The sequence below is a fragment of the Chaetura pelagica genome, unplaced genomic scaffold, assembly GCF_000747805.2.
Source record: "Chaetura pelagica isolate M959 unplaced genomic scaffold, ChaPel_1.0 scaffold177, whole genome shotgun sequence".
Classification (NCBI taxonomy): Eukaryota; Metazoa; Chordata; class Aves; order Apodiformes; family Apodidae; genus Chaetura; species Chaetura pelagica.
In genome coordinates, this window is record NW_009953803.1 from 631,159 (window position 1) to 656,998 (window position 25,840).

Consider the following 25,840-nt stretch of genomic DNA (forward strand, 5'->3'; position numbering starts at 1 on the left):
ATTCCTGCTCTCTCCCTGCACACACAGGCAGCTGGAAGAGCAGGACTGACGTGCCCTCACTCCACACTCCTGCTGGCTTCAGCAAGAGAAATTCCCTGGCAGCAAGCTCAGATAAGAGCTTTAGGGGAACAGAGCTCTTGTGAAGCAGAAGTGTCTTGGAGCCCCGTTTCACACCAATGAGCTTCCACTCTACCTTTGCTGCTGCTTCCTTCTTTCCAGCTCTGCCTCTGGAAACAAAGCCAGAGCACTCTCCAAAGAGGGCCCCAAGCCTGCAGATCAGGGAGGTGGGACCTGACAGGAGACCTCACCTGTAGGACATGACAACTGTGCCAAGTCTGTCCCTGCTCCTCTCTGCTGAGAAGATGCAGTTGACTTCCAGTCCCTTCCCACCTGTCCCCAGGATGGCCCGAGCCAGCTGCCACAGGGCCAAGGGCAAACCCCATGGGACTCACAGCCTTCACAGACTGGCCCCAAATGGCAAACCCCTCCCACCCGTGGCCATCAGGGCTCCCCAGGGCAGTGCCCAGGCACAGCAGAGCCCTGTCCCTCCTTGCTTTCCACAAAGAGTCAGAAGGGCACGAATGAGGATTCCAGAATCCCCTTTGCCATTTGCTGTCTAAGAAATTGCCCAAAGACCAGAGCACCTGAGCAGACACCCAGCTTCCCAGCAGCAGAGGGGAGAGACTCAAGGTCAGTCACTTACTTTTTCCTGTCTTTGTCCTTCTTCAGGGGCTGCTGTGAGGTAGCCTGCAAGGAGTGGGACTGCAAGGTTTCCACCGCGACTTTCCGCCTGTTGAAGGCGTTCATCTCCTCCTCCAGCTCCTTCCTCTTCTCCTCCACCTTCCTTTTCTCTTCCTGGTGTATCCTTTTTAAGTGCTCAAATTTCTCGTGCAGCTGGTAGGAGACAAGCCCCCTGAGCACCACATCCAGCACAACCCTGAGGCTCATCCCAATTCCCTCCCATGGGAATCCCCCCACCCAACAGACATGGAGCTGCTGGGAGGTGTCCCTGCCTGTGCAGGGGGCTGGGACTGGATGATCCTTAAGGTCCCTTCCAATCCAAACCAGTTTCTGAGGCACCTAAACCAGCGATGCTGCTTTGGAAACACTACCCCATGTCCCCTCTTCTGGGTGGGGGAAGGTGTGTGTGTGTTCATGCTGTGGCTGGTGAGGTCTGCTCAGGAGCTGCACATGCTTCCCTGGATTCCTACAGCACCCAGCCTCCTCCAGGTTTTTGGCACACCCACCTCTCTCTCCTTCTCCTTCAGCTCTGCCTCCGTCTCCTTGACTTTGTTAACAAACATTTGTCTCATTTCTTCCTCTTTCCTCTGGAGCTCGCTCAAGAACTCTTTCCTTTTGGTCTCGTATGTTTCTTGGAGACTGGGGAAGAAAGCAAACGAAATCGAGTCTTTGGACAGCAGCAAGTTAGGCATGGGGATATTTAAGGTCAAACAGGCAGGGAAGGGAAGGCCAAAGTCAGCTGCAGAGTTCAAACCCAGATGCCAAGTCCAAACTCAGTGCTAGTCCTTCCCAGCCCAGCACTGTGGATGCCACCTACAAACCTCCCGATTTTTGGGGGTGTCAGTTCCCAACTATCGCCCCCAATTGATGCTAGACATGAAGGGCACCCACCTGAAGGGCTGGCTGTCTGGGTCTGTGTCCTTGAAGCCCATCTCTTCCAGCTTGCACCTCCTGTAGAGCTCGTAGTGGCGGGTGTGGGTCTGCTCCCGCAGGTCCTCCATGTTGACTCGGATCAGCATCTCCCGCAGCTTCACGAAGTCGCAGTGACTTTCATTCTCAACTGAGGGACACAAAGGCACCCGTCAGCAGCCTGCACCCGGGGGGGGCACCAAGGCACACAGAGATAGCTCCAGGGATTCCTCTCCCAAGGAGCTCAACCTGTTGCCTACAGGTGGGCGTCTACATCCCGCGGATGCAGGGATCCCTGCTGACCAGTACGACCAGCTGGCAGGAATGGGAGCTCCAGGGAAAGGCTGGCCCACCCACAGAAGGCTCACAGGAGATTTCTGCAGTGTCTGTTCACAGGACACCCTCACACACCCGTGCTGGTGGGAAGGCAGGGCTAGGGAGGGTGCCAGCATGTGCAGGGGAGGTGCAGGAGGGTGCCCACCCGCAGTTCCTTACCTTGCACCACTCCCCAGGGGTACTGCCGGGCTCTCACCAGCTTGTTCCCAACCTTCACCTCCTCCGTGCTGCCCACCACTGCAAAGGGCAGATGAGCCTGAAACAGAGCCAAGGCCAGGGACTCAGGGCATGTGCTGACCCTCAGAGATCACCCTGACCATGAGATCTCCCTCAACCAGGCACAGGACCTGCTTCAAAACGTTCTTCCTCTGAAGCTACTGACTCTGATCCTCAGAGCAGTCTCTGCCATGAATCACAAACTGGTTTGAATTGGAAGGGACCTTCAAGATCATCTAGTTCCACCCCCTGCATGGGCAGGGACACCTCCCCCCAGCCCAGGCTGCTCCAAGCCCCATCCAACCTGCCCTTCAACACCCCCAGGGATGGGGCAGCCACAGCTTCCCTGGGCAACCTGGGCCAGGCTCTCACCACCCTCACAGCAAAGAATGTCCTCCTAATGTCTAATCTTAATCTCCCCTTTTCCAATTTCAAGCCATTGCCCCTCATCCCATCACATCCTGCTATTGTAAAAAGTCCCTCCCCAGCTTCCCTGTAGCCCCTAAGGAGCTCTAAGGTGTCCGTGGACCCTTTTCTTCCCCTGAGACATTCCAGCAGAGCAGTGCAGGGCTGTAGCACAGCTCACTAGCAACACTGGCTAGACTGGGCTGGATGGGGAAATATTGTAGGAACACCAGGATCATTACTGAGCTCCCTCTGCCCACTTGCCAGGCTGTTCTTGCAGCTTCTCCCCACGCCAAGAGCAGGGCACTCCCCACTTTGCTGAAAGCACAAGCAGAGACATCCACCACCAAGCCTTGGCACCGTGGTTTGTGTGTGGGCACTGGGAGGGACACGTGGAGGACGGATCTGACACGTGCAGGATGGATCCAACGTGCTCACTGCTCCCCAAGGCTGCCAAGCACCAAGGGCAGGGAGGGAACAGGGCACCACCCTCCAGCACTGCACTTCAGAAGGACAAGGTTGATAAAAACCCTTCACATTTGGGAGGAAATGGATCCCAAAGTGTGGAAGTGGTAGAGAAGCAGCCAACAATCCTTTCATTGGGTGAAAAGGAAAAGAAAACCCAAGCCAGTGTGGCTCCTGTTTGCCTCCCAAATGCACAGAGCTTGTGATCACTTTGAAAAGAGTGTATCCTCCACGTTTTTCATGAATTCTGCAAAACACACTATTGCTGTGAAAATACATATCAGGTTGACCCAGAAATCAATTTGCTATGGAAAGGTGGCTTTTTTTTAAAAAAAAAGAAGAAAAAAAAGGTGAAAGAAGAGACAAAGCATTTAATCAGAAACAGCTTGGCAGGAAGTGTTTGTTTTGATGAAAAAGCTAGGTTTTGTTGTTAAAATTATACATGGAAACTTTTCAGCTGTTTGTGCTGCTACACTCTCATATAGGACACAAAACCAGGGAGTGTTTTGCACATCCTTCAGCCAGGCCTGGAGTTGATCTTTGAATTTCAAAAAAGACTTAAAAAATAGTCTAACCATTTTTCTTCTTTAAATTGGGTTTTCTCCTTTTAGCCTCTCTAAGTCAGAAGGCCAATGTAAATCTTAACTGCAAAGGTTTTTATTCAAAGCTTCTCCCTTCTCAACTGAAAAGCAGCCTGAAAGCAGGCAGGATGAACTTTGGAGAAAACATTTTCTCAAAAAATTCAACAAAACAGGTTTGAGCTGAGCTGAGCTCCTCCAGAGAGCCCACAGGTTCAGCAAGAGCCACATTTCCAGTAACTCAGTATGGAACAGCCTGGGGTGCCCTTCAGCTCCACAGCTCAGCTTGCAGAGGGATGGAAGGTCTGGACATTCCCAGTGGCACGTGCCCTCCAGTGTGTTTCTGGGCAGCAGGGTCAGTTGTCAGGCTTTTGGTGGCAGTGCCACCAGCAGCATCACTCACGTTCATCACCGAGTTGATCTCAGCAACTGCTTCATCATCTGTGGGGAACTGGTAGATCTGCACCCCATTGCTGACCAGCTCGCTCATGATCTTGATCTTGAACTTGTGCAGCTCACTCTTGGAGATGGTGTCTGCTTTGGCAATGATGGGGATGATGTTCACCTGAGGAAGCAGGAAGGGAGGGAGGGAAAAGAGCCAGGTGAGCAGCAGGGGGGCAGCCAGTCCTGCTGGGAGCCTGTGGGCTGAGCCAGTCCTACCCTGGTAGATGTTTTCCATCCCATCAAACCACCAAGCATCTGTTCTGCTGCGGCACAAGCCCAGCTGAACACTAGAGGGAAGAGTTTTCCAGGACTCATTTAGCAGGGACATTCGCAGATAAACCAACCCCCTGCAGCAAACACACAAGGAGCAGATCAAAGCCTCTGCTGCAGGCTCGGGGCTGGGGGAGGCTGAATTCACCCTCACTGTCACATCCCGGGCTGTCACCTGTCCCGTCGGGCAGTGCTGAGCCTCTCCAGAGGACAAGCCAAGGGTGAAAGGCTGCAGGGAGCTGATGGGAAGGCTTTCCACTCCGGGGAGGGAAGAGCCAGGACTCCTCAGACACTCTCACAGCTGCAAATCCTCCCTGAACCTCTCCCTGAGGGTGAGAGCTCCAGCACAGCTCCAGCACAGCTCCAGCACGCCGGGAGCTCTCCCACAGCAGGCAGGAGATGTGTCTTCCTGCTGGCGTTCCCAGCAGTGGCTTCACACCCTGCATCACCCTGCACAGCTCCACCAAGCCAGGTGCCACAGCCAGGGTGGGGAGGTGCCCAGGCCCTACAAAGATCAAGAGCAAACAAGAGCCACATCCCACATCCTCCAGAAGGGATGTGGTTTGCTATGACCCCATGCTCAGGAGAGCTACAGCAGGGCAGGATCTGTCCCAGGAACCTCTAGTAGATAATCACAGAGTCACAGTTTTGACTGGAAAGGACCTTCAAGATCAAGTCCAACCATGAGCCCGGTGCTAACCAATGCTGCTCTGCCCAGAAGAGCCAAGTGCAACCTTGCACACCACTGCTTGAACACACAGCAACAGAACTGTCTGAACAGCAGCCAGATCCCGAGCAGGAAAACAGAAGAATTCAAAGGAGGGGAGAGCCTGATTTGCCATCTAACGTGTCCCAACAGCCAACACTTTGTCTTCAGGAGCAGCCACGTGGTCTCCAATGGGTGCCCATGCAAATAACTGACCTTGCTTTCCCAGCTCACGTTCTCTTTGTGGCTCAGTGGTTTTTTCCACACTTTCCCCCACACCAGGGCTGGGAAGCAGGGAGCCCCTGGATGCCCACAGCATCCCACTGCTGTGCCAACACTTCCAGGGCAGGGCTGTGGGGTAAAGCAATAAATCATCTGTTCACCCAGTACAGCTGCAATTCAATCTACCTTTTTCAGGTTATTTATCTATGTCCTCCTGCTCCCAGGTTAAAACTGAAAGAAAGCTAACACCTTCCAGGTCAAACACGGTTTCTTTCCACTCCCCAACCAGGCAGCCACATCTCATCTACCTACAGCCAGCTCTGGAGATGCTTTTAGCTCTGGCTGTAACTAAATACCCTCGACAACAGCTGCCCATGAGCTCAGCCAAACAAATCCTGTGTTGCAGCTAGGACCTTCAAGATCAAGTCCAACCATGAGCCCGGCGCTAACCAATGCTGCTCTGCCCAGAAGAGCCAAGTGCAACCTTGCACACCACTGCTTGAACACACAGCAACAGAACTGTCTGAACAGCAGCCAGATCCCGAGCAGGAAAACAGAAGAATTCAAAGGAGGGGAGAGCCTGATTTGCCATCTAACGTGTCCCAACAGCCAACACTTTGTCTTCAGGAGCAGCCACGTGGTCTCCAATGGGTGCCCATGCAAATAACTGACCTTGCTTTCCCAGCTCACGTTCTCTTTGTGGCTCAGTGGTTTTTTCCACACTTTCCCCCACACCAGGGCTGGGAAGCAGGGAGCCCCTGGATGCCCACAGCATCCCACTGCTGTGCCAACACTTCCAGGGCAGGGCTGTGGGGTAAAGCAATAAATCATCTGTTCACCCAGTACAGCTGCAATTCAATCTACCTTTTTCAGGTTATTTATCTATGTCCTCCTGCTCCCAGGTTAAAACTGAAAGAAAGCTAACACCTTCCAGGTCAAACACGGTTTCTTTCCACTCCCCAACCAGGCAGCCACATCTCATCTACCTACAGCCAGCTCTGGAGATGCTTTTAGCTCTGGCTGTAACTAAATACCCTCGACAACAGCTGCCCATGAGCTCAGCCAAACAAATCCTGTGTTGCAGCACAATAGAGGATTCTGTTCACCAAACAGCTCTGCCCAGCAGGGGTTTTCTAAGCTCCACAGTAAAAGCCAGATTCATCACTGAAATCCTCACCCAGGTTCAGACACCTGCCCAACACCTGGTGCCACCCCAAGGGTGTGACCAAGCCGAGGTGGAATTGGGCCAGGTTCCTACAAACCCTTGTTAAACTATTCCCAGAGGCCAGCACAGAATGGAGCAAAGTGTCACCTCTGATCCACCCTTCCCCTCCATGGGCTCCACTCCCCAACTGCAGAACAGGGACCACCAGCCCTGTAGAGCTTCCCCAGAGGAAAGCCAGGGTCAGGTGTGCCCACATGGCTGCAGAGCTGAGCACAAAGGTTCCTGTGTGCTGGGAAGGGGCACAGCACTGTCACACACACATCTGGAAACACTGATGCAGAAGGGCAACACAAACCCACGGCGCTCAGAAAACATCAACAGTCTCTACTTGCTTATCCATTTTCTTTTGCATCCTTGTGTGAGGCAACCAGCCCATGGAATCCAACACGTTCCCATGCTGTGGTAAGAAGAGATATGAGAGCAAAGGGGTAAAATGCCTTCAGAGAGGACTAGTTAAGGGGAAGTTTGGAAATCTAAAAAGCTTGGGTGCCCACAAAAGTTCTCATCTCTGCACAAGCACAAAGGATTTATTTTGGTGCTACACAAGGGCCACATGAAAGGCAGCCACGGGGAGATGTGAAAAGTAGGGAATGCAGAAGGAAAGGAAAGGAAAAGCTTTTTGAGACCACCAGCAGCAAGGGGAATCGTGCAAAAACTTTCCTCCAAGCATATTTGTGGGAACACGTCATGTCGGCACCGCGCCAGGAGGCAGGAGCAGAACGGAAAGTATCTTGCTGAAGTCACTGCAACTGCCCCCCCAGTGACAAGCAGCCCAGTGCCACGGGGAGCCAGCACCACCTCTGGAGCAGGGCCGAGGAAAAGCAGCTCAGCAGCCCCGGGGGGCCAGGGCAAGCAGCAGGGAGCCTGCCAGGAGGAGCCCTTCCCAACAGGAAAGTCTGATAGAGCTGCATGTGGCCAACAGCCAGGGAGGATCCCCAGCTACTGCAGAGTCCTGCCTGCCCTCCCCAGGCTGAGCAGCACCTGCCACCTGAGAGGAACCATCCTGCTGCTACAACACTGCTCAGAAAGAGAGGAAAGTCTCACGAAGAAGAGATGCTGCAGTCGCTAGTGACCTTTGAAGCCTCCTGCAGCTCCCTGCAACAACCAGAAGTGTGTCAGAGCTGCAGGAAAAGCCAACAGCAGCAGCTGCAGTAACCCACTGCCTCCTGGGGCTGCAGCAGCTCCTGCATGAAGAAGCAACCCCCAGTCAGACCCTCTCACAACCCACTTCTAAGATTCCTGTGACCTTGAGAGCTTCTCACTATATTTACATTTTCAGAAGACAGTGTGACCTCCTGTGCAGATCATCTGGCCCCACCAGCAGTGACTGCTCACAGTGCTCACACACTCTCTGTGCAGCACCAAGCACAGCCAGCACTTCTCTTCAGCCCTTGTCTCCTCCATACTGACCACCACCCTGGGATGCCTCCAGTTCTGGTTGCTCTCAGCCCCTCTGTCCCTGCTAACAGGCCAGGTGGCTCTGCAGGTTCCAGAGATCAACTGCAGGAGCTGGAATGCATCCCTACTTGTGCTTCTGCAAAGAGCAGCTGACAGAGACAAAGCTGATGGCCTCGATAAGTATGAACTCATCTGGGTAAGATTCTTAGTGATGGACACTCTAGACTTCACACAGCTAGATTAGAAACAGGTTTTTCACCTGGTATTTTTCAAGAGAGATTGTGAGAATAAAAAGCACAGGACCTCAGCAACCCATCAGGCTGGGTTTTAGAGTTTTTTAGCAGCCAGTTTTCCCAGAGCCCTAAAACCAGCTGAGCTGACAGGCAGGAAGGAGCCCAGCACTCACCAGAAGGCACGAAACCTCCCACATGACAACCAACGTTAACAGAAGCATCACAGCTTCCAGAAAGAGGGACCACGGTCTCCAAGCCCTTACCTTGCTATCCAGCTTCTTCATAGTCACCAGGTCCAAGGACTTGAGCGAGTGCCCCGTGGGGGTGATGAAGTAGAGGCAGACGTGGATCCTCGTGTCGTGGTAGTTGAAGAGCGACCGTCGGATCTTCAGCTCTTCTTGCAAATAGTTTTCAAACTGCGTATCAATGTACTCAACGATGGGCCTGTAACTAAAACCATACAATTAGCAACCCAGATACTGGAGCTCCGGATTAAATGGTTGGAAGGAGTTCTCCTACACATACCATGGTATCATTTAAAAAGTAGTTCTAAGGCTCAAACAATCCAACCTTGCAACAGGCCAAGCGTGGCATTTACACACAGACCGTATAATCCAAAGGTTGCTGGAGTCTCCTGAGGCTGCAACTGTGAAGTCTGAGGACACTGGAGCATGGAAAGATGACTACTTTCAGAGATCAAACTTTGCCCAGATCTCAGGGCTGAGCCATCTGGCTGTAGCAATGCAACATGACCAAGGAGAGACCTCGGAGTCCCAGAAAGCCTTTACCTGGGGCTTGAGCAAGATGTTTGTGTAATTAAATGAGACAGGTCCAGAGACACTGATCACTGCCAGAACAGATGATTCCCAACCCTGCACTGAGGACAGCCTGTTAGCTGCTCATGCTCCTGGAGGACACCATTCTCTGCTGGAAAGACCTCCTATGACCTCTCTTTCTGGCTGCTCACCCAACTCCCTCTACACTTTGTCCCCAGCACCAGAGCCAACACAGGGATCTACCCCGTTGACAGAAAGACCGACACCTCCCCCGGGACCCCGCAGCAGGACTGAGGCAGCTCAGGTCCAAGCATCAGAGGCAGGCCCAGGAACACCAAGCAAGGAGCACGGCACCTTTCATCCTTATTGATCTGATCCCCAAATCCAACTGCATCCACGATGGTCAGCTTCAGGTGGACGTTGCTCTCCTGCAGGTCGTAGGTGCGTGGCCGCAAGCGAACCGCGCTCTCGTAGTGACTGGCCTCCTCCGTCTCAAACGTGGTGTTGAACAGGGTGTTCATGAGTGTGGACTTCCCAATGCCAGTCTCACCTAGGAGGGAGAAATCACCAGCTCACTGCAGCATGGATTTTGTCACAGGTACTTCAAAGAACAGTAATTACAGAGCAGAACTAAATTATCCTGTGAAATGTTAGTGCCAATCGCCTGTGGACAGACGTGTTATTGTCACAAAGGGAACTGCATTCTTGAAGGTCACCCGTGCTTAGCACAAAGCCAACACGGAGCTCTTTGGTCTCATCTCCCCAGTAAGGACCATGCAACCCAGTCAAACATACTGCCTTCCCCTCCATGAACCCCGACCTGGGTGGGATCCTGCACCAGAGAAGCTGGGGCAAGTGAAGTTTTAGTAGAGTCCTTAAGAGTCTTCAGATGGGAAGGAATAAAACTCAGCTGCTCCTACTGACAAGGAGTATCTGGGTCTGCTGCTGGCTGTCCCAAACCAGCAAGGGCTCCAGGTGACTCTGCAGATGGCATGGAGCAGGGGGAGTTTGGTGTGCTGTGGAGGGGACAGCTCACAACCAGGATTCCTCTCTGTCTTTTCCGAGACTCCTGACTTACAGGCTGCTCTACCACCCTTGGCTTTATCTTGCCACTGAAATCTCCAGGGACCTGCCTTTTTTGGGAGTGGAGACCCCTGTGAGGAGGGGACCCGGAGCCCTGTTTCAGCACAGAGACAGCTCTGAACCTTCTGGGACAACTTGCCATCAGACTGAGAAACCTTTTCACAGCAGAAAAGACACTGGATGGAAGTTTCATGATTTCCCTGTGCAGCTGAACTTTGGTCTGCCTGGAAACCTTGAAGCAGCTTGTCCCTCTTCCACTGCCTCAGCCCTGCAGTCCCACATGTCCCATTAATAACTGTGGAAGGACTAAACCCCTCCTGCTGTGACCCCTTCCCCCCAGCCCACAGCAGCCTGGGCTCGGTGCTGCCGGGACCCCGCTCGGGACACCTGGACACACTCTCCAGGATGGCCCCCTTCTGCACAGACATGTCACAGACAGCCTGTCAGTGCTTTAAGATGACAGGGCCAACCTGCACAGCAAACAGAACTTGTCAGAACGGAGACAATAAGCAACAAACTCTCCCGTCACATCAGGCTTGAGCTTCCACAGGCGCCCAAACCACGGAGCAAGGCAGCAGCTGCCAGGCAGGGCAGGAGGTGCTGCTCTGCCCTGAGGAGCTCCAGCTGCACAGGGAGAACTTGCAACCCAGCCCAGGTGATGGGTGTTTGCAGTGCAGCTGGTTTCATCTCATCCTGCTCTTGACTCCTGCAGCTTTCCTTTAGCATTGCTGCTTCCTCGGGGCTGCCCTGCTGCCCCACAGCTCCTGCCAGATCAGCCAAGGGGGGACAAGAACACTGCTTTGAGGAAAACACAGCAAAACCAATACTACCTATCTGTATCTATAAATGCTGCACAACATCTGTGACACAGAGGTCAAAGCATGACCACGTCTTCAGAGGCCACATTCCACAGGGCATTTTTACCAGAGCCCCCAGCAGAGCCCTGTGCTGGGGCACTGCAGCAGGGCCCTTCTGAGGCATCTGCACCTTCCAGGAGTTAAAAAAGTCTTCTGCCAAATCGAGCCTCTGAGACACGCAGAGGGAAAGAACACAGGGTCAAGAGGAGATGGCAGAGACACTTGGTAGGGAGAGAATAGTTCTTGGCAGTAGGGAGAGAAGAGTCCTTGGAGAACCAGTAGGGGCAAGATTAGAAATTTCCCATCTGTAGCCCCCCCCCATTACAAAAGCATTTGAAGGACACCTGGGATGCATCACAAACCAAGCTGCATCCCAGAATATTTGGCTCACAGGCTGCCTGTGAGCCAGAAAGGCTCCGAATTGCTGCTCCTGGTGACTGAACAAGACTGCTGTTTTCCAGAGTAGCTTACAAGGGGACCTGTTCAAACTCCTCATTGACCACACACAACCCTACTGGCCAAGGGAGTGGAGAGGGAAAAATCCAAGGAAAGGTCCTTATAGTCCCTGCTCCTTTCCCAGGCATTGTGCTCTCCTTGGGCACAGCCAGCCTTCCACAGGGTGCAGCCCCTGGCTGAACCCAGGCACCCCTGAGGAGCCCTTCAGTGGATGTGCTAATGGAGGTGAGCAAGTTCCTGCTGGAGGGAGGTGCCACATCTGCTGCCAAGGGGTTGGGGCCTTCTCCTTCTTCAAGCACAACCATAAACACCATGTGGTGCTCGGTGAGGGCAGAGGTACATGGGGCTTCCTGACAGCTCTGGGGCAGAGTTGTGCAAGAGTTAAAGCCAGCCTGGTGCTCTAGATTAACCTGAAAGCAAAGTCATATGGAAAAGCCATCAGAGATGCAAGCCCAGTCTCCTGCTCAGTTGTGGGCACAGCTGGGAGCAGGAACTGGCAAACAGGGGTGCAGGGTTGTTTGTTGGGTTTGGTTCTTTTTCAAAAAAAAAAAAACCAAACAAAACCAACTGTGGCATTTTTTTCCGCTGCATCACAGTGTGGGCAGATGAGAATGCAGGAGTATCCATTCTGACATCCTCAGGAACAACATTAATTAAAAGCATGTTGCCCTCTGCTGCAATTACCCTTTTGCTAAGGAAGAAGTCTATGAGGTTCAACTCCAATTTCAGCCCCTTCACTCGTGGTCTGGCCGTGCAGAAGTGGCTCAGGAACAGCAGGAGCACCTGGGCACACTCTGGGGCTCCCTGCAGCCCACACACAGCCATGCTCCCTTTGGGCAGCCTGAGGACCAGGCAGGGAGCTGCTGCCTCTGGGTGTGTTTTTGCTGGTCTAGCAGGCTCTGATACTTCAGACCTCATACACACCAGAAGCAGCCAAACTACAATAATGCTCCTCTCATCACTGGCAGGAACTGGTTTCTAGCACTGCCAGCCTCGCCTGCTACGTCGTGTCAATACCAAAGTGAAAAAAAACAAGAATATAAGGAAGTTATTTTAAAGTCAGTCTCTCATGCCTTCTCACAGCCCACAAGATAAACACTTTACCATCAATAAAACCATGAGCACTCCCTCGGCCTTGCCCAGCACAGAGATGGTCACACTTCAAACCCTGTGACTCAGCCTGGGAAAGCACCAGCCAGGCACAGCTCAGCTCCAAACCTCTGAGCCCTGGCTTTGGGGTGCAGGCAGGCCCTCAGAAAGGCCTGAGTTACCACCAGCAGCTCTCAGCTAACCCATGGGGCATCTCCCTGCACCTACATGGACACCATATTCCCTGAGAAGCTGCCTGTGCCAGCCACCCCAGCTTGCAAAAGGAATATTTAACTTGGCACACGCAGTCTTCCCTCAATCCTTCCGACTGCAAAGCTACTGCAGGGGAGGAGATGATGGTGGAAGCTCCTCTGGTTCAACCCACAAGGCTCAGGCACTCGGGGCTCCTGCAGCAGTAGCTCAGCACAGAGCCAAACAGTCCCACAGCCCCTTCCTCCCCCCGACACCTCACCCAGAGGCAGAAAGTTGATCCGTTAAAGCTTTTCCCAAAATTCTCTGTAATTTTGGGCAATGATCCCAAGGGGCTCCAGTTCACTGAAATTATTATGCATTTTTTTAGGAGAGTCAGGCATTTCTGAACTGCTTGAAGTCACTGCTGGGGCCCATGGGGCAGCAGGACAGCCAGAAATGCTGGTCCCAGCCTCCCAGCCCAGCCCAGGTCTGTCTGCAGAGCACGGTGCTCACCCACGCAGAGGATGTTGAAGCTGAAGCCTTGGGTGACAGACTTGCTGACCAGCTGGTCAGGGAGACTGTCGAAGCCCACATGGCCCCCCAGGGAAAGGTTCCTCTTCTCTTCATTCTGCAAGGGAGAAGAAATCAAGATTAGCAGAACTGTGCTGAGGTGGCAAGTCAGAGACACAAGAGGAACCACCAAGTTCATGAAATTACCACCCCCTCCCGGGCAGAGCCACTGACACAGACCCCAACACTGCCCATGAGAGCTTGTGTTTCAGCAGGGCACAGCGCAAGCCCTGCAACAGCCACCACCAACAGAAAAGAGAGGGGAAAATACTAATTTTAATGGGGACCTGGGAGAACCAAGCTGCCAGGCTGCAAAGAAAAGAAAACACTGGCACGAGCTCCAACTACGTGCAGCTGGGAGAGATTAGCAAAGGAAAACCCACCACCGTGTGTTTCAGCAGTCATTTCTCCTCAGTCGTTTTTATTTTATTTTCTTAAACCCTCCAGCACTGAATTCAGCTTGACAGATTCTGCATTTTCCTCCCAAGCACTTGGTTTGTTTCCCTGTGCCCTTCCCATGTCGCGTGTTCCCGCTCGCTCGGGCGTCCAGGGGTGCTGGTCACAGGCAGGGTGAGGAACCCTCCTGCTTTACCATCTGTGACCACACAGTTTTCCACTGTTCCTCTGCTGTTCCTGTTCCTGCCTCCCCCACATGCACTTTGTTCTTCCTTCTGTCTCCTCCCTCCCCCTGGAAGCTGATCACCTGTAGGAAGCTTTGCTGAGAAAACGAGACAAGGATGTCTGAGGAGACAAGAGGTCTGTGCTCTGTGTTACACAGAAAGGCTGCCCGGGTCAGCTGTGAGGTCCAGAAGGGAGTTGACAGAAGGGTCATTTCTCTACTATATAAAAACAGGACAGTTTGGATTTGCACAAATATTTCAACAGATGTTGCCACCCCTGAGCACAACCAAGCCTGGGACCGCAGCACCATCCATCCCTGCAGCCTCTCCAACACTTCCCCTTCCACAGAGAAGCAGGGACACAGGATTTTGGAGCATGAATCACTCACCCTCACAGCTCCTTTGGTAAAGGACTCTGTTTTAATTCATTACCAGTGCACAGTGGAAGATGGGGGTGGAAAAAGCCCTTTGCCAGGCCCTGGTTCTTCTGCCTGTCCCCGACAATCAGGACTTACCATCCCAGCACTACGTGGGTGAGCCCAGAGCCCACCCTGAGAGGAGCCCAAGCCCAAGCTGGCTGCCAAACTTCAAATTAACTCGAGAGGAAAAGAAAATAAAGGACCTGATAAGCCTTGTGTATTGCTCAGGGCCTGCAATAAGACTGCTAACAAAACACAAACCTTTGTCCAACTGCACCTCGAGTCCCAGGCTCCTTTAGCTCTGCCTCTGGCAGAACAAATACCCTCAGCTTTGTAAAACAAACCATTTAAGCCACAAGAACAACTGGTGAAGCAGCTCCCATCCCTCACGTGCAAACCTTTGGGCTCTCCTGGTTAGCATTTCTTACCAACTTTCACATGATTGTAGCCCAAGGGACAACCCAGACAGAAACCCAACCAAGGGGTGGCTGATCCTGCCATGCATCCTGCTCCATCCCACTGGCTCCATCCCGCTCCCCAGCTGAAGGAAGCAGCAATCTTTTAAAGCTCTCCTCTGGGAGGGATGGCATCAATTAAGGTTTTGAGGTGGGCAAGAGTTCAGGTGAATTTAAAAGGGCCCCTAAGACAAGGAAACCTCCAAGTTAAACTTTTTTCCATTCATCTGTCCCTGCAGAGGTGCTAAAGCTCTGGCTGACACCTCTGCAGGGCCAGCCCTGGCACCCAGGGGGTCTCTGCTGATCCAGGCAGCCCACCTCCAAGCTGTGGATCCAGCATGGAATGGTACAGCCGTGCTGGGAAAGGGAACTCGGGCAACCATGTGCTGGGAAAGGGCTCAGAGTGCACAGGGTTATTTTTCTTCTTGAAGAGGAGACTGTCACAAGGCACAGGAAGGCTCTGAGACCTCAAGGGGCTTCCTCGGGCTCCCAGCCCCAACCCCTCAGCCCCCACTTCTCCTCTCCCCCCTGCCCCTCCAAACCACCACCCTGCAGAGCTTAAAATGCCACTTCCCAGGACTGCAAGGTGGTGACAGCCAAGCAAGCCTTTCCCACAGAAAGCCACTGAGTTTGATGGCAGCACTTTGTGTCTTCTCATTTGAAAGAACAAACAAAAACAAGCAAACAAACACAAACCAGAAGCCTGGGATGACATTTTGGAAGGGAAATAAATAAAGGCTGCCGATGGCTATGATTAGGCTGAGCATGCCCGAGGCTGGCAGGAGGTTATCAGGCAACAGGCAGCATCACTGCTCGGGATTTTAAAACAGGCTGGAGCTCAGCAAGGCTGCATTTTAAAATAGGCTCCAGCCAGGCAAGGCTGCTTTCAGAACTCAGTCATGCTTCGGCAGGAGGAAACCCAAATGCACTTGCACAGGGCTTCCTTTTTCTCTCTTTTTTTGGCATTTCAGTGCTGTTTGTTACGGGACAGGAATACATTTACTCCGAACTGCTCATCCTCTCTTACAGGTGCTAAACCATGAAGTTAAACTTCAGTGAAATATTTTGGTTGGTGACCTTGAAATGCTCAGTTTCCTTTTCTTTCTGCGAGCAGTGATAATAATCTGGTTCAAGTCCAAGAGGCTGCTGATAGCAAAGCAGAAAAAGATTTGCTGTGCTTGCAGTGCACTCAGCTGCCACTCAACATCCAAAGGCTTTTGCTATTGTTGCTGTGTTAGGACAGACAATGGCAACTGCTGGGAAGCAGTGAGACTAAGAAAAGAAAGAAAATCTTAAAAAGGTTTCTCCTTTCTTCTTTTTTTTCCCCTCTAATCCACTCAGTTTACAAACTGGACAGCCTCCTGAATACAGCCAACTTCCCTGGTCACTTCTGTTGTTTGGTGTGTTGAGCTGCCCTGGAGAGGAACCTCCCCACCACCAGCACTTCTTCCTCCATCTACCTGTGACTGATTTGAGTCTCACCCCAAACCCTCCTGGCCAGCTCCTGCTCTCCCAGGCTGGCTCAAGGACAGCTTGACACGGTTCACCTGCTAGCAAAGGCAACAAGGTCACACTCAGAACTGAATTATTTCCAGCAGAAGCAGCAGCCTTGCAAAGCTCAGCATAATCAACCCAGTGTAGAAATGCTGCAATAAGTGAGGGCAGCAGTAATGCAACAACGTGGGTTTTTTTGTTGTTGTTGTTTTTGTTTTAAACAAAAGCCAAGAATTCCAGAAGAATGTTTTCCACACCTGGTGCCAGCCCTGCAGGGCAGGAGCAGGCAGGTTCCTGGCAGAGCTGATGGGATCAGCCAGAGCCAGGCAGAAGCACAGCCCTGCCCTTTCCAGTTGCCCTGGGCTCTGCAACACTCCTTCCCTCCCCAGCCCCCCACCAGGGGCAGGTACCCCATTTCACAGCCCGGAGACATAACTCTCCTGCTTCCTACCAGGCAAGACCCCATCCTGCAGCTGCATGTAACCACTGTCAAGCTTTCCTGGAGCCCACACGGTCATTGGCAACATGATCACGAGGAGTTTGTGATGCCCTTCTGGGCCACTAATGGTACCCTGTGATGGGCAGGACCAGGGCTTTACTTGGAGCCTTTGAACATGCCCTTTGAAGATCAGCTGAGCCCTGAGGCAGAGAGACAAGGGGCTAATTTGTATTTTGAATCTAGAATTTTGTGGGAAACAAAGGGATTCATCAAAAGGGCAGGGCGGAATTTACTTAATTTCCAATCTGAAGCCCTTCAAACATTTCCACAGCTGCAGAGCCTGTCAAGGCAACGGGCACAGCAACGGCATCCGAGGGCAGGGGCCACGGGAGCACCAGCCACCCCGGGGGAACATTGATCTTTGGCTCTGGTGTGACAGCTGCCCCTTCCCTGGCATGCAGAGGACAGGCAGCCGTGCCCTTGGAGCACAGATGGCCACGCTCAGATGGGTGCCACCAGGACTGAAAAGCCCCCTCCAAACACAGGGCTCCAGCCCTGCTGCCAGCACCAGCCCTCCGGCCACGCTCTGCTGGGGCCAAGGATGCTCCTGGGCAGCAGGACAGCCCACTGGGCCCTGCCTGAGCCACACCAGCACTGCCCAGGGAGCCAAAAGTGGCATTTCAAACCCCCAGCTGGCTCCCCAGGCCCTGGCCATGCAGCAGGAGCCTGGGGCTGGGGGCACACGGGCTGCAGGAGCTGGCCACAAACCACATCCCAGCAGGTGAGCTGGGGTTTGGGCCTTTCTTGCAAGGTGGAGAAACACAGTCAGAGAACGAATGCAGATCCCTGTACGAGGGTCAACACAGTGTTCATGGATTAACCAGGCTCTGCCTAGTAGGCAGAGGGATTAAGAAACCCGTGAGAAGAGGCACAGGCTACAGCACCAACCAGCACACCCACGAGCCTGCAAAGCACTAAAAGCCTGGTCACAGCTTCTCTCCTTGCAGGCTCTTCATGCCTCACCTCCAAATCAGCATCAGCTTCACTTCGTGTCATTACGTTTTTCAGCAACTTCTGCCAGGAAAAGGGGCTCAGTCCCAGCCCGTGCTGGGATCCCACAGGGGTGGCAGCAGCAGCAGGATCAGCTCCACATGCAGCTGCTCCTCAGCTGCACCCTTCCCCCTGCCCCTCTGCTCGGCATTTCTACACCAGAAGCAGCATGGACAGACTGAAACTAGGACAGAAAAGCCCATTCTGACATCAAGTGGTTTAAAAATACATACATATATATATATAGAGAGAGAAAGAAGTATCATGTTTCAAATAATAACAAGAAACACTCTTTGGTGACAGATGCTTTGTTTTCTGCTTCAGACAACCCTGGGGTTTGGTTTCCTGAATGAAGCAGGTGGAACCACACAACTAACCAAAAGTGTAACTAAATGCCAAAATCCTGAATGGCAATATTTATTTTTAAAGCTGTGATGTTTATTTTTAAGCAGCGATGTTTATTTTTTAAGCAGAAATGTTTATTTTTAATGGCAATATTTGTATTTTTTTTAAAGAAGGTGGCCCTATGGGAGCTCTAATGTAAACCCCAGGCCCCCCACAGCAACTTGTGAACACACCCTGGAGAAACCAAGAGTGAAAACCCCAAGGGCTCAGCTGTCCAGCAGCTAAGCCATGACTTGAGTGAAGACTCCTGGGTCCATCCCCTGAGGGACTGCACAACAATTCCTGTATATAAGGTGCCTTTTCCCACTTCTCCAGCCCAACCAAACAAGAGTGAGAAAATTGAAGAGCTGACACTTTCCAAGGCAAAAGAGTGAAGGGCTACAGGGGAAAAGGGAGGGAAACTCAGTCCTTTCTTCTTTCTGTTGAATGAATTCTCAGGCTAAGGACTATTAGATGGGTTCCAGCATCAAAGAACAAGCTTGCACTTTGCAGGCTACTAAGCAGAGATGGACCAAGAGAGGGAAGGAGACCAGACCTGAGGTTGTCCAGCAGCTGTCAGAATGCTGAGCAGAGAAAGCCTTGACAGAGGCCTCAGGAGCAGTAAGGGTGACCCCATGGGTGCCTCTGGCACAGGAGATGAAAGGAAGCAGAAGCACACCTTCAGCTGGGGGTGGCCACTGGAGACAGCAGCACCTCTGAGCCTGGAACTGCCTCACCCAAGTGTCACCTGAGCTCAGCCAGACCTGCCCAGTGCAGGCACAAATGCAGCTCTGAAGGTTTTCAGCTAATCTTAAGCATGTGCTCAAAATTCCAGATCCCCATTGTGAAGCACTTAATAACAGGCTGGAGGAAGAAGAAAGGAAGGGAAAAAAAACCCCAACATAACACCAATCCCAAACCCTACAGAGATAATTTTAGAAGTGGGGTTTGTACCGATTTACCACTTGTCTTACAGCAGCAGCCTGCTGGGCTCAGCTGCTCTGCTGCCTCTCCCCCTGGTGCTGCTCCCATGGCCAGTCAAACAGGACACCCCAAGCTCCCAGCCCACACTGCAGCCTCCCCCACCAAAAACCTCACACTAAAAAAAAACCAACAAAACCAACCCAACACAATTCCCAGCCCCCTTTAAACCGCTCTCCTAAGAATGCCAAGAATTTTCCCAGACACTCAAGCCTTTATTCATATCCCTCCCAGCTCCCAGCTGCACTCCAGGCAGGCAAAAACATCACTGAAGAAACCAGATATGGAGTCACCACCAAGATATGCCAAACAGAAATGAAAGCCCCTCTGCATGACACAGGCCAGGAGACTGAGAAGCTGAGCTGCTTCAGGGCTAACTAAACATTGTGTTGCCTGAAGTGACACCTTTCTGGCCCATTTTTGAGAGCTATTAATAAACCCTGAGAACATCTCAAAGACCAATGCTCAGCATCTTGGGAAAACAAAAATTTCAAAACCCCTGGCCCAGTCTCAATGTTTCCCAGTGTCCCATGTGCCCCAGGCTGGTTCTGGGGGAGAAAACTGCACATCTGTAAAAATCCCACTGAACATGCACTGCAGTCACCTCCCCACACAAAGGTGGACAGGGGTTCAAGGGAGAAAAACTCCTTTTCAGGGAGGAACTCACTCCTTAACTGCCTTCCAGGCTGCAGGTTCCTGGTGCCAGGGCAGTGTTTGGACCCACACCTTGCGCTGATATCCCAGCAACAGGCTGGCCAGGGAACCAGCTGGGATCTGCACACTCCACACAGTCCCCTCCTGCAGCAGCCTGCTCACTGGCACCCACCAGCCCTGCTCTGCTCCAGTCTCACCAGCCTTTCCTCCTTAAAAATAAATAAAACAGCCAACAAACCACGAAACACAGAAGTCCTACACTCATCCGCAGAATCAAATGAACTGGCACGGGCTTAAATTACCATTTTCATGACTTTCAGAGCTCAGGTTGAAGGGAGAATAAAGCTTCTCATCTTTTCTTACACAACCTGCAGCCCAGATGATGTATTCCCAACCTGTGAATGCAACATCAGTTTTAATTCTCTGCAAACAAAGTGTTTCTGGCTTCAATTCTTCTCTGATTTTTTACACTAAAAGCAAAATTCCCACGTGCTTCCTTCTCTTAAGCTGTTATTTAGCAATTTCCCTAAAACGTTTATGAATGCCTAATGAATTAATTGCGAGGTCTTTCTTAATGAGGAAAGGATTAAACATGCATTTTATCCCTATCACAAGTCCTGGATGGGAGCTGACAAAGCAGCAGAACAGGATTTGCTGGGCATTATGCACACAATGTTTTGCAAACATGGACGTTGCCTTTGAGAAGGAGGAAAGCTGGTTAAAAAGGGAGAAAACTGTGGAACCAAAAATGAGAGACATTTCCTCCAAAGTGACCTTAAAGGATGAGAAAGTTCAACTTCTTGTCAGCCTGAGAATTCCATCCCCCATGAGCTATTCAAAGCCCAGAAAGCAAAGACCAAAACACAAACAAAACTCTTCCTCCAGTCTGTTTAAAAAGAACCACAAACACAGACAGACAAGAACCCATCAGGCCACCTCCGTTTGCTTCTTTTCAAAACTATTTATGCAGAACATGCTGAGGCTTCTAATGTAATGGAACTTCACAATTAACCCTGACAAGAGACTAATCTTATCACCTTATCTAGTTAGAGACTTTCCCAAGTTCACCCAAGGCAGCAGATGCGTTCCCAGCTTGTGCCTGAGCAGCAGGACCTTGTCCCTTCCCCACCATCCTGCCACCAGGACCAGGAGACACTTGGCAAACACAAACTGGCCACAGGACAAAGCCAGGAGAGGAACAGAGTGCCTAGCCCCAAGGATTGGCATGGAAAAGGTTTGGGGCAGTTTACAAAGAAATGTTGAAGAAGAAAAAAGGATCTGGTCTCACCGAACAAGCCGTGCTGGACATCAGCCACCAGAATGGTTTGTTTTAGTGACCACTTAAATAAGCACAGCTAATTCCCACATACGTTTCCAGAATTTATTGCCTGATTACAATAAATACTATTATTCAGTATATTTTTAGGCAAGGGAACAGAGATATAACGGGAACCCAAGAGTTTTGGTCACCACTGCATGCTTTTTCCCAGTTTGCCTTCTGCAGCCATCCCACAGCATCTCCACCAACAGCTCTTCCAGCTACTGGACAAGTCTCCTTGTGACACTGCCTGGGAGACATCAGAAAAAAGTTCTCCATGCCACAGCCACTCAGCTCCCAGGACTAAACCAGAGCTCCTCATAAGCTGACACACATCCTATTAACACATGGCTCCTGCAAGGCTCAGAGTGTATTAGCACAGAATGTCTTTAATCTGGGGACTCAAGGCAACAGGAAAAGAAAAGAAAAACCTCCATCTGAAGAAGTATCTAGCAAAAAGCTGGGAAAGCTGCTGGTGTTGTGTGGAACTAGAGGAGAAACCTGCATTCACCAACACCAGCTGGAAGCACCCCTGCTGCAGAGGACAGTGAGCATTCCTTGCTCTGGCAGCCCTTGTTCAGGCAACTTTCTGGCAGAGCTGAAAGGCAGGATCAGGTTGGATTAGGATCCAAGGCCAGAGCAGCCTGCTGGAGGAAGGGGCTGGCTGAGAGACCCAGCGATGTCCCCCTGGCCTGAGCTGCCCCCTGAGCACAGGGCACCTGCAGGAACCCATCTGCTGCTCAACACCACACCACCAGTCCCTTCTCCAGCACCAACCTGGGCAGCCCTGGCAGCTGCTGGGGAGAGGCTGGGGTTTCTAGCAGGCTCTGGGAACACGCTCCATGCCATGCCAGGCAAGCCTGGACACTCCTGTGCAGGCAGACACGAGCTCAGCCCAGCAGAAGCAGAGGGATGTGTCCTGCTGCTCTTCCAGCAGGAGCCAGCCGATGGCTCAGAGCCCCTGGAGGGCTCTGGAGACATTCCCTGCATGTTTCCTTGCACATGTCATGCAGTGGTGACACAGATCCCCCGCAGCCACCAGCCGAGGACAGGAGCAGCCCCTCGATGGGCACCCAGCACAGGAACCACCACCCCACAGCTCCCTGAGACAATCTGTGTGACCTGCAGGGCCAGGGGTCGTCCCCTCTGCTCCACTCTGGTGAGACCCCCTCTGCAGGGCTGGGGTACTCAGCACAAAAAGGTGATGGAGCTCTTGGAGAAAGTCCAGAGGAGGGTCACAGAGATGATCTGAGGGCTGGAGCACCTCTCCTATGTAAACAGGCTGAGAGAGTTGGGCTTGTTCAGCCTGGAGAAAAGAAGGCTCTGGAGAGACCTCATAGCAGCCTTCCAGTACCTGAAGGGGACCTGCAGGAAAGCTGGGGAGGGTCTGTTTACAAGGATTTGTAGTGATAGGGTAAAGGGGTAATGGCTTTAAACTGGAAGAGGGGAGATTTAGGTTAGCCATTAGAAAGAAATTCTTCAGTGGGATGGTGGTGAGACCCCGAGGTTGCCCAGAGAAGCTGTGGCTGCCCGATCCCTGGGGGTGCTGAAGGGCAGGTTGGATGGGGCTTGGAGCAGCCTGGGCTGGTGGGAGGTGTCCCTGCCCATGCAGAGGGTTGGAACTAGATGATCTAAAGATGATCTAAAGGTCCCTTCCACCCCAAACAATTCCATGATTCTATGAATACGGTTTTGAGGCCTCATGAGCTGGGGAGGGCAAAAGCCCTGAGGCAGTGTGCTCCATGGGAACCTCTTGCTAGCTGTCTGACTCCTCTGGAATTTCACATGTGTGGGAGACCCGACGCTTTTTGGCTTTGCAAAGGAATCCAAACATCTAAACAAAGTGGTGCCTCCACAACCCCGACCCCACAGGCCCTGGTCAGCCTGCAGGCCAAGAGCAACCACCAGAGATGTATCCAAGAAGGCTGTGGTTCCCACTGTCCCTGTTCTCCCTCTCTGAGAACCTCCACCATCAGCTCATTTTGGAGGGTGCCCAGTCCCTGCCTGGCTCCACTGTTTGCATCCCAATGTCACAAGCTGGGGTGAGCACGGCCTCCTCCAGCAGAGGAGAGGCTCTGGATGGAAAGCACATGGCTGGCACTGGTGAGAAGCAGCACTTTCAGTATTATTTTTTCCCATTTGAGCTGTTCTAGGGGCAGCCAGAGATGGACTCTCCAACTCACCTCTTAAGATGCATGAATATAAATTCAAAGCTCCAGGTACAAACCCAGGGCTCACTGCAACTACACAGGAGCAGGGGACAGACAAGCAGGCCATGCATCCATCACAACACAAAGATGGGGCAGGAGAACATCAGGGTTGCAGCAGATCTGGAACAAGCCGGGCAGCTTCTCCCATCCACAGCCTGAGATGTGCCTGGGACATGTTCTGCATGATCCCAGTGAATCACTTAGATGTGCCCCTACCCCAGGCAGGCGGGGTGGAAAGAGGGTGCCCACGCCCTGCGCCTCTCCCTCAGCCCCGTGGCCTCCCAAATTCCTCCTCTTCATTGCACAACCCGGGAAAAGCCAATTCAGCATCAGTGCCATTTCTTCCCCTCCCAACCTCCCGGCCGAAGCAGCACGAGGAGGGGTAGAGGATGCAGAGGAACATCCTGGTGGTGCCTTGAGAGGCTGAGGGCACCCGGAGACGGGGCCGCGTCTCTCCCCGCAGCCGGCGACAGCGCCGGGATTCTGCCCCAGCAGATAATATTTAGGGAGCCTTTGGCCTCCCAGCAGGGCTGCAGACTGGCTGGCGGCTGCCACCACGGCCCCGACCAGCCCCGACACTGCAGGGCCTGAAAGGGGGTTATTCTTCAGCCCCCGGGGTGCTTGCCCAGGCAGCGGGCAGGGCGGCAGCTCCGCGCTCCTTCCGAGTGGCTCCGGAGCTCCCACGCAGGATAACACGTTGCATCTCTGCTGGGAGAGGAAGAGAGGCTCCGGATTCACCCCCAGCAAGGCAGCGGGGAAGGAAGCCACACACACACACACTGACAAAAATCTCCTTGTGTGCAGGGTTTGCTCCCAGAACGTGCACTGAAAATCAGGGTGTGAGTGCGCGGGGCTGTGGCTGCGCTAATTGGTGCTGCGGTTGGGACAGTCAGAGCTTCCTGCATGAGCAGAAACCAGCCTCCCGGGGCTCAGAGAGGCAACCACCAATTTGTCTCCTCCAGCGGAAGGCCGTTTTCCCCATCCCTCCTTCCCAAAAAAGCACAGGCTCTGGGCAGAGGAGCGGGCCAGGGCCGGGAGGGAAAGGGCTGCTCCCGCTGCGCTGGCTTCCTGGGGCATGTTACCAGCCTGGAGAAAAATCTGTCACTGCTGTTCCACACTGCATGGGGGATCACTTGAATTTTTCCAGGCTAAAAGGTAAAATAATGGAACGACAAAAACAGACATGGAAATTTAACCCTGGAACTTCCAAAGCGTGCCCACTGGCTGGGCAAAGATCCATGACGCAGGGGGAACGCCAGAATCCAAGGAAACCCCAGTTTCCACTGGAATTGAGCCATGGAAACATTTTCCTTGAGAGTTTGATTAAAACAAAATGTAAGCCCGTGCTTAGGACCTGCAGTGATAAGACTTGTAGCAACTGCTCTGCCCTAGGCAGGGCAGACTGAGCTGTTCTCAGCCCACCCCCCTGCCCAGGTGTGACCCCAGCCCCTCACCCCGAGCAGCAGGTTCACACTGTGCAGTTAACCAGAGGAAACACGAGCTGACAGAAAGCAGCAGCAACACATGAAGTTTATCATAACCAGGTAGCTCTGGAGCAGCTGTACCACTTCATGGTCCCTCTTGTCCCCCAGAGCTGGGAGCAGGTCCCAGGAAGGCAGTGGTGGGCACACAGGCAACACTCACCCCAGGCTGCCAAACTGGCCAAGCTCAGCAGCTCACTGCGACAAAAAAAACCCATTGTCTCTTTCCAGTGAGAATGATGTTATTCAGCTTTCCTCTATGTAACGTGGCGGTTTTTTCTGGCAAGATCTAAGGAGCATTAACTTACAGTAGAGCTACCAGTCAAAGCCCAGCCACCCATCAGGAACATGCAGGGTCATCTCCTCAGCAGCCCCAGCTACGTGCCTGCACCCAGCGCTGCCTTCACTGGGCGCCCATGTCCTCAAATCCCTCCCGTGCTCAATGTCACAGCACACACACACAGAGCAATCAGCAACGACAGTTTCAAAGCTATAGCACCATAAAGGTGACATTCTTACCTCAGCCCACCCTTGAGGCTGAGGACACCTGCTCCTCCTCACATGCAGCTGCTTAGTTTACCAACAACCTTCACCTCCAGGTCAGAAAATGAGTTAATGCAGCTCCCTAAGCAACAGCATTTTGGGAGCTCGATGGGTTTGCTTTGAAAAGAGAGAAAGCAACAGATCTGGGGAGGGGGGGAGGTTGCAAAAGCTTCACTGTCAAAGAGTCTTGGTCTCACATCTCATCCCATCCATTCCCCTACATGTCTTCAGTCCTTTCTCCATCACTTCTCCTTACAGTTTTTTCCAGCTTCCTCCAGAGCCTCTGCATTTCTCTGCTGCATTTCATGCACTTGCTGGTCTCCACTTGCACATGGTGGTTGGGCTGCTCCTGCTCAACATCCCAGCATCCCTGCTAACATCACCAGTGTCTGCCCACATGTGCTAGCTCAGCACCAGCCACAACAGGCAACAGGGAGGCTGCTCCAAGCTCTGATGACAAATTAAAGTATTTCATAATGGAACCAAACTTGATCAGTTTTCCTTCCACTCTGGTAGGAACTGTAGTGAAGACACCTGGCCTTGGGTACCTGAAGGCAATGCCTGCAGACCAAGCCCTGAACACAGCAGTGGTGAGCCACGTTCTGAGGGCAGATCAGCAGG

The 25,840-nt window shown here is 52.5% G+C and overlaps 1 protein-coding gene across 1 annotated transcript in view; it reads right to left on the reverse strand.

Moving 5' to 3' along the window:
- The window catches only part of SEPT8 (septin 8), a 27,354-nt gene extending 14,130 nt beyond the window's left edge, over positions 1-13,224 (reverse strand). The window contains exons 1-8 of the mRNA XM_010001220.1: positions 13,115-13,224; positions 9,279-9,474; positions 8,412-8,592; positions 4,054-4,215; positions 2,146-2,242; positions 1,633-1,801; positions 1,248-1,380; positions 704-894 (exon numbers count right to left, since the gene is read on the reverse strand). Of these exons, the coding sequence (XP_009999522.1) occupies positions 704-894; positions 1,248-1,380; positions 1,633-1,801; positions 2,146-2,242; positions 4,054-4,215; positions 8,412-8,592; positions 9,279-9,445 (1,100 nt within the window). The 5' untranslated portion in view covers positions 9,446-9,474; positions 13,115-13,224. The remainder of the gene's footprint in view (positions 1-703; positions 895-1,247; positions 1,381-1,632; positions 1,802-2,145; positions 2,243-4,053; positions 4,216-8,411; positions 8,593-9,278; positions 9,475-13,114) is intronic.
- Positions 13,225-25,840: the final 12,616 nt, after the last annotated feature.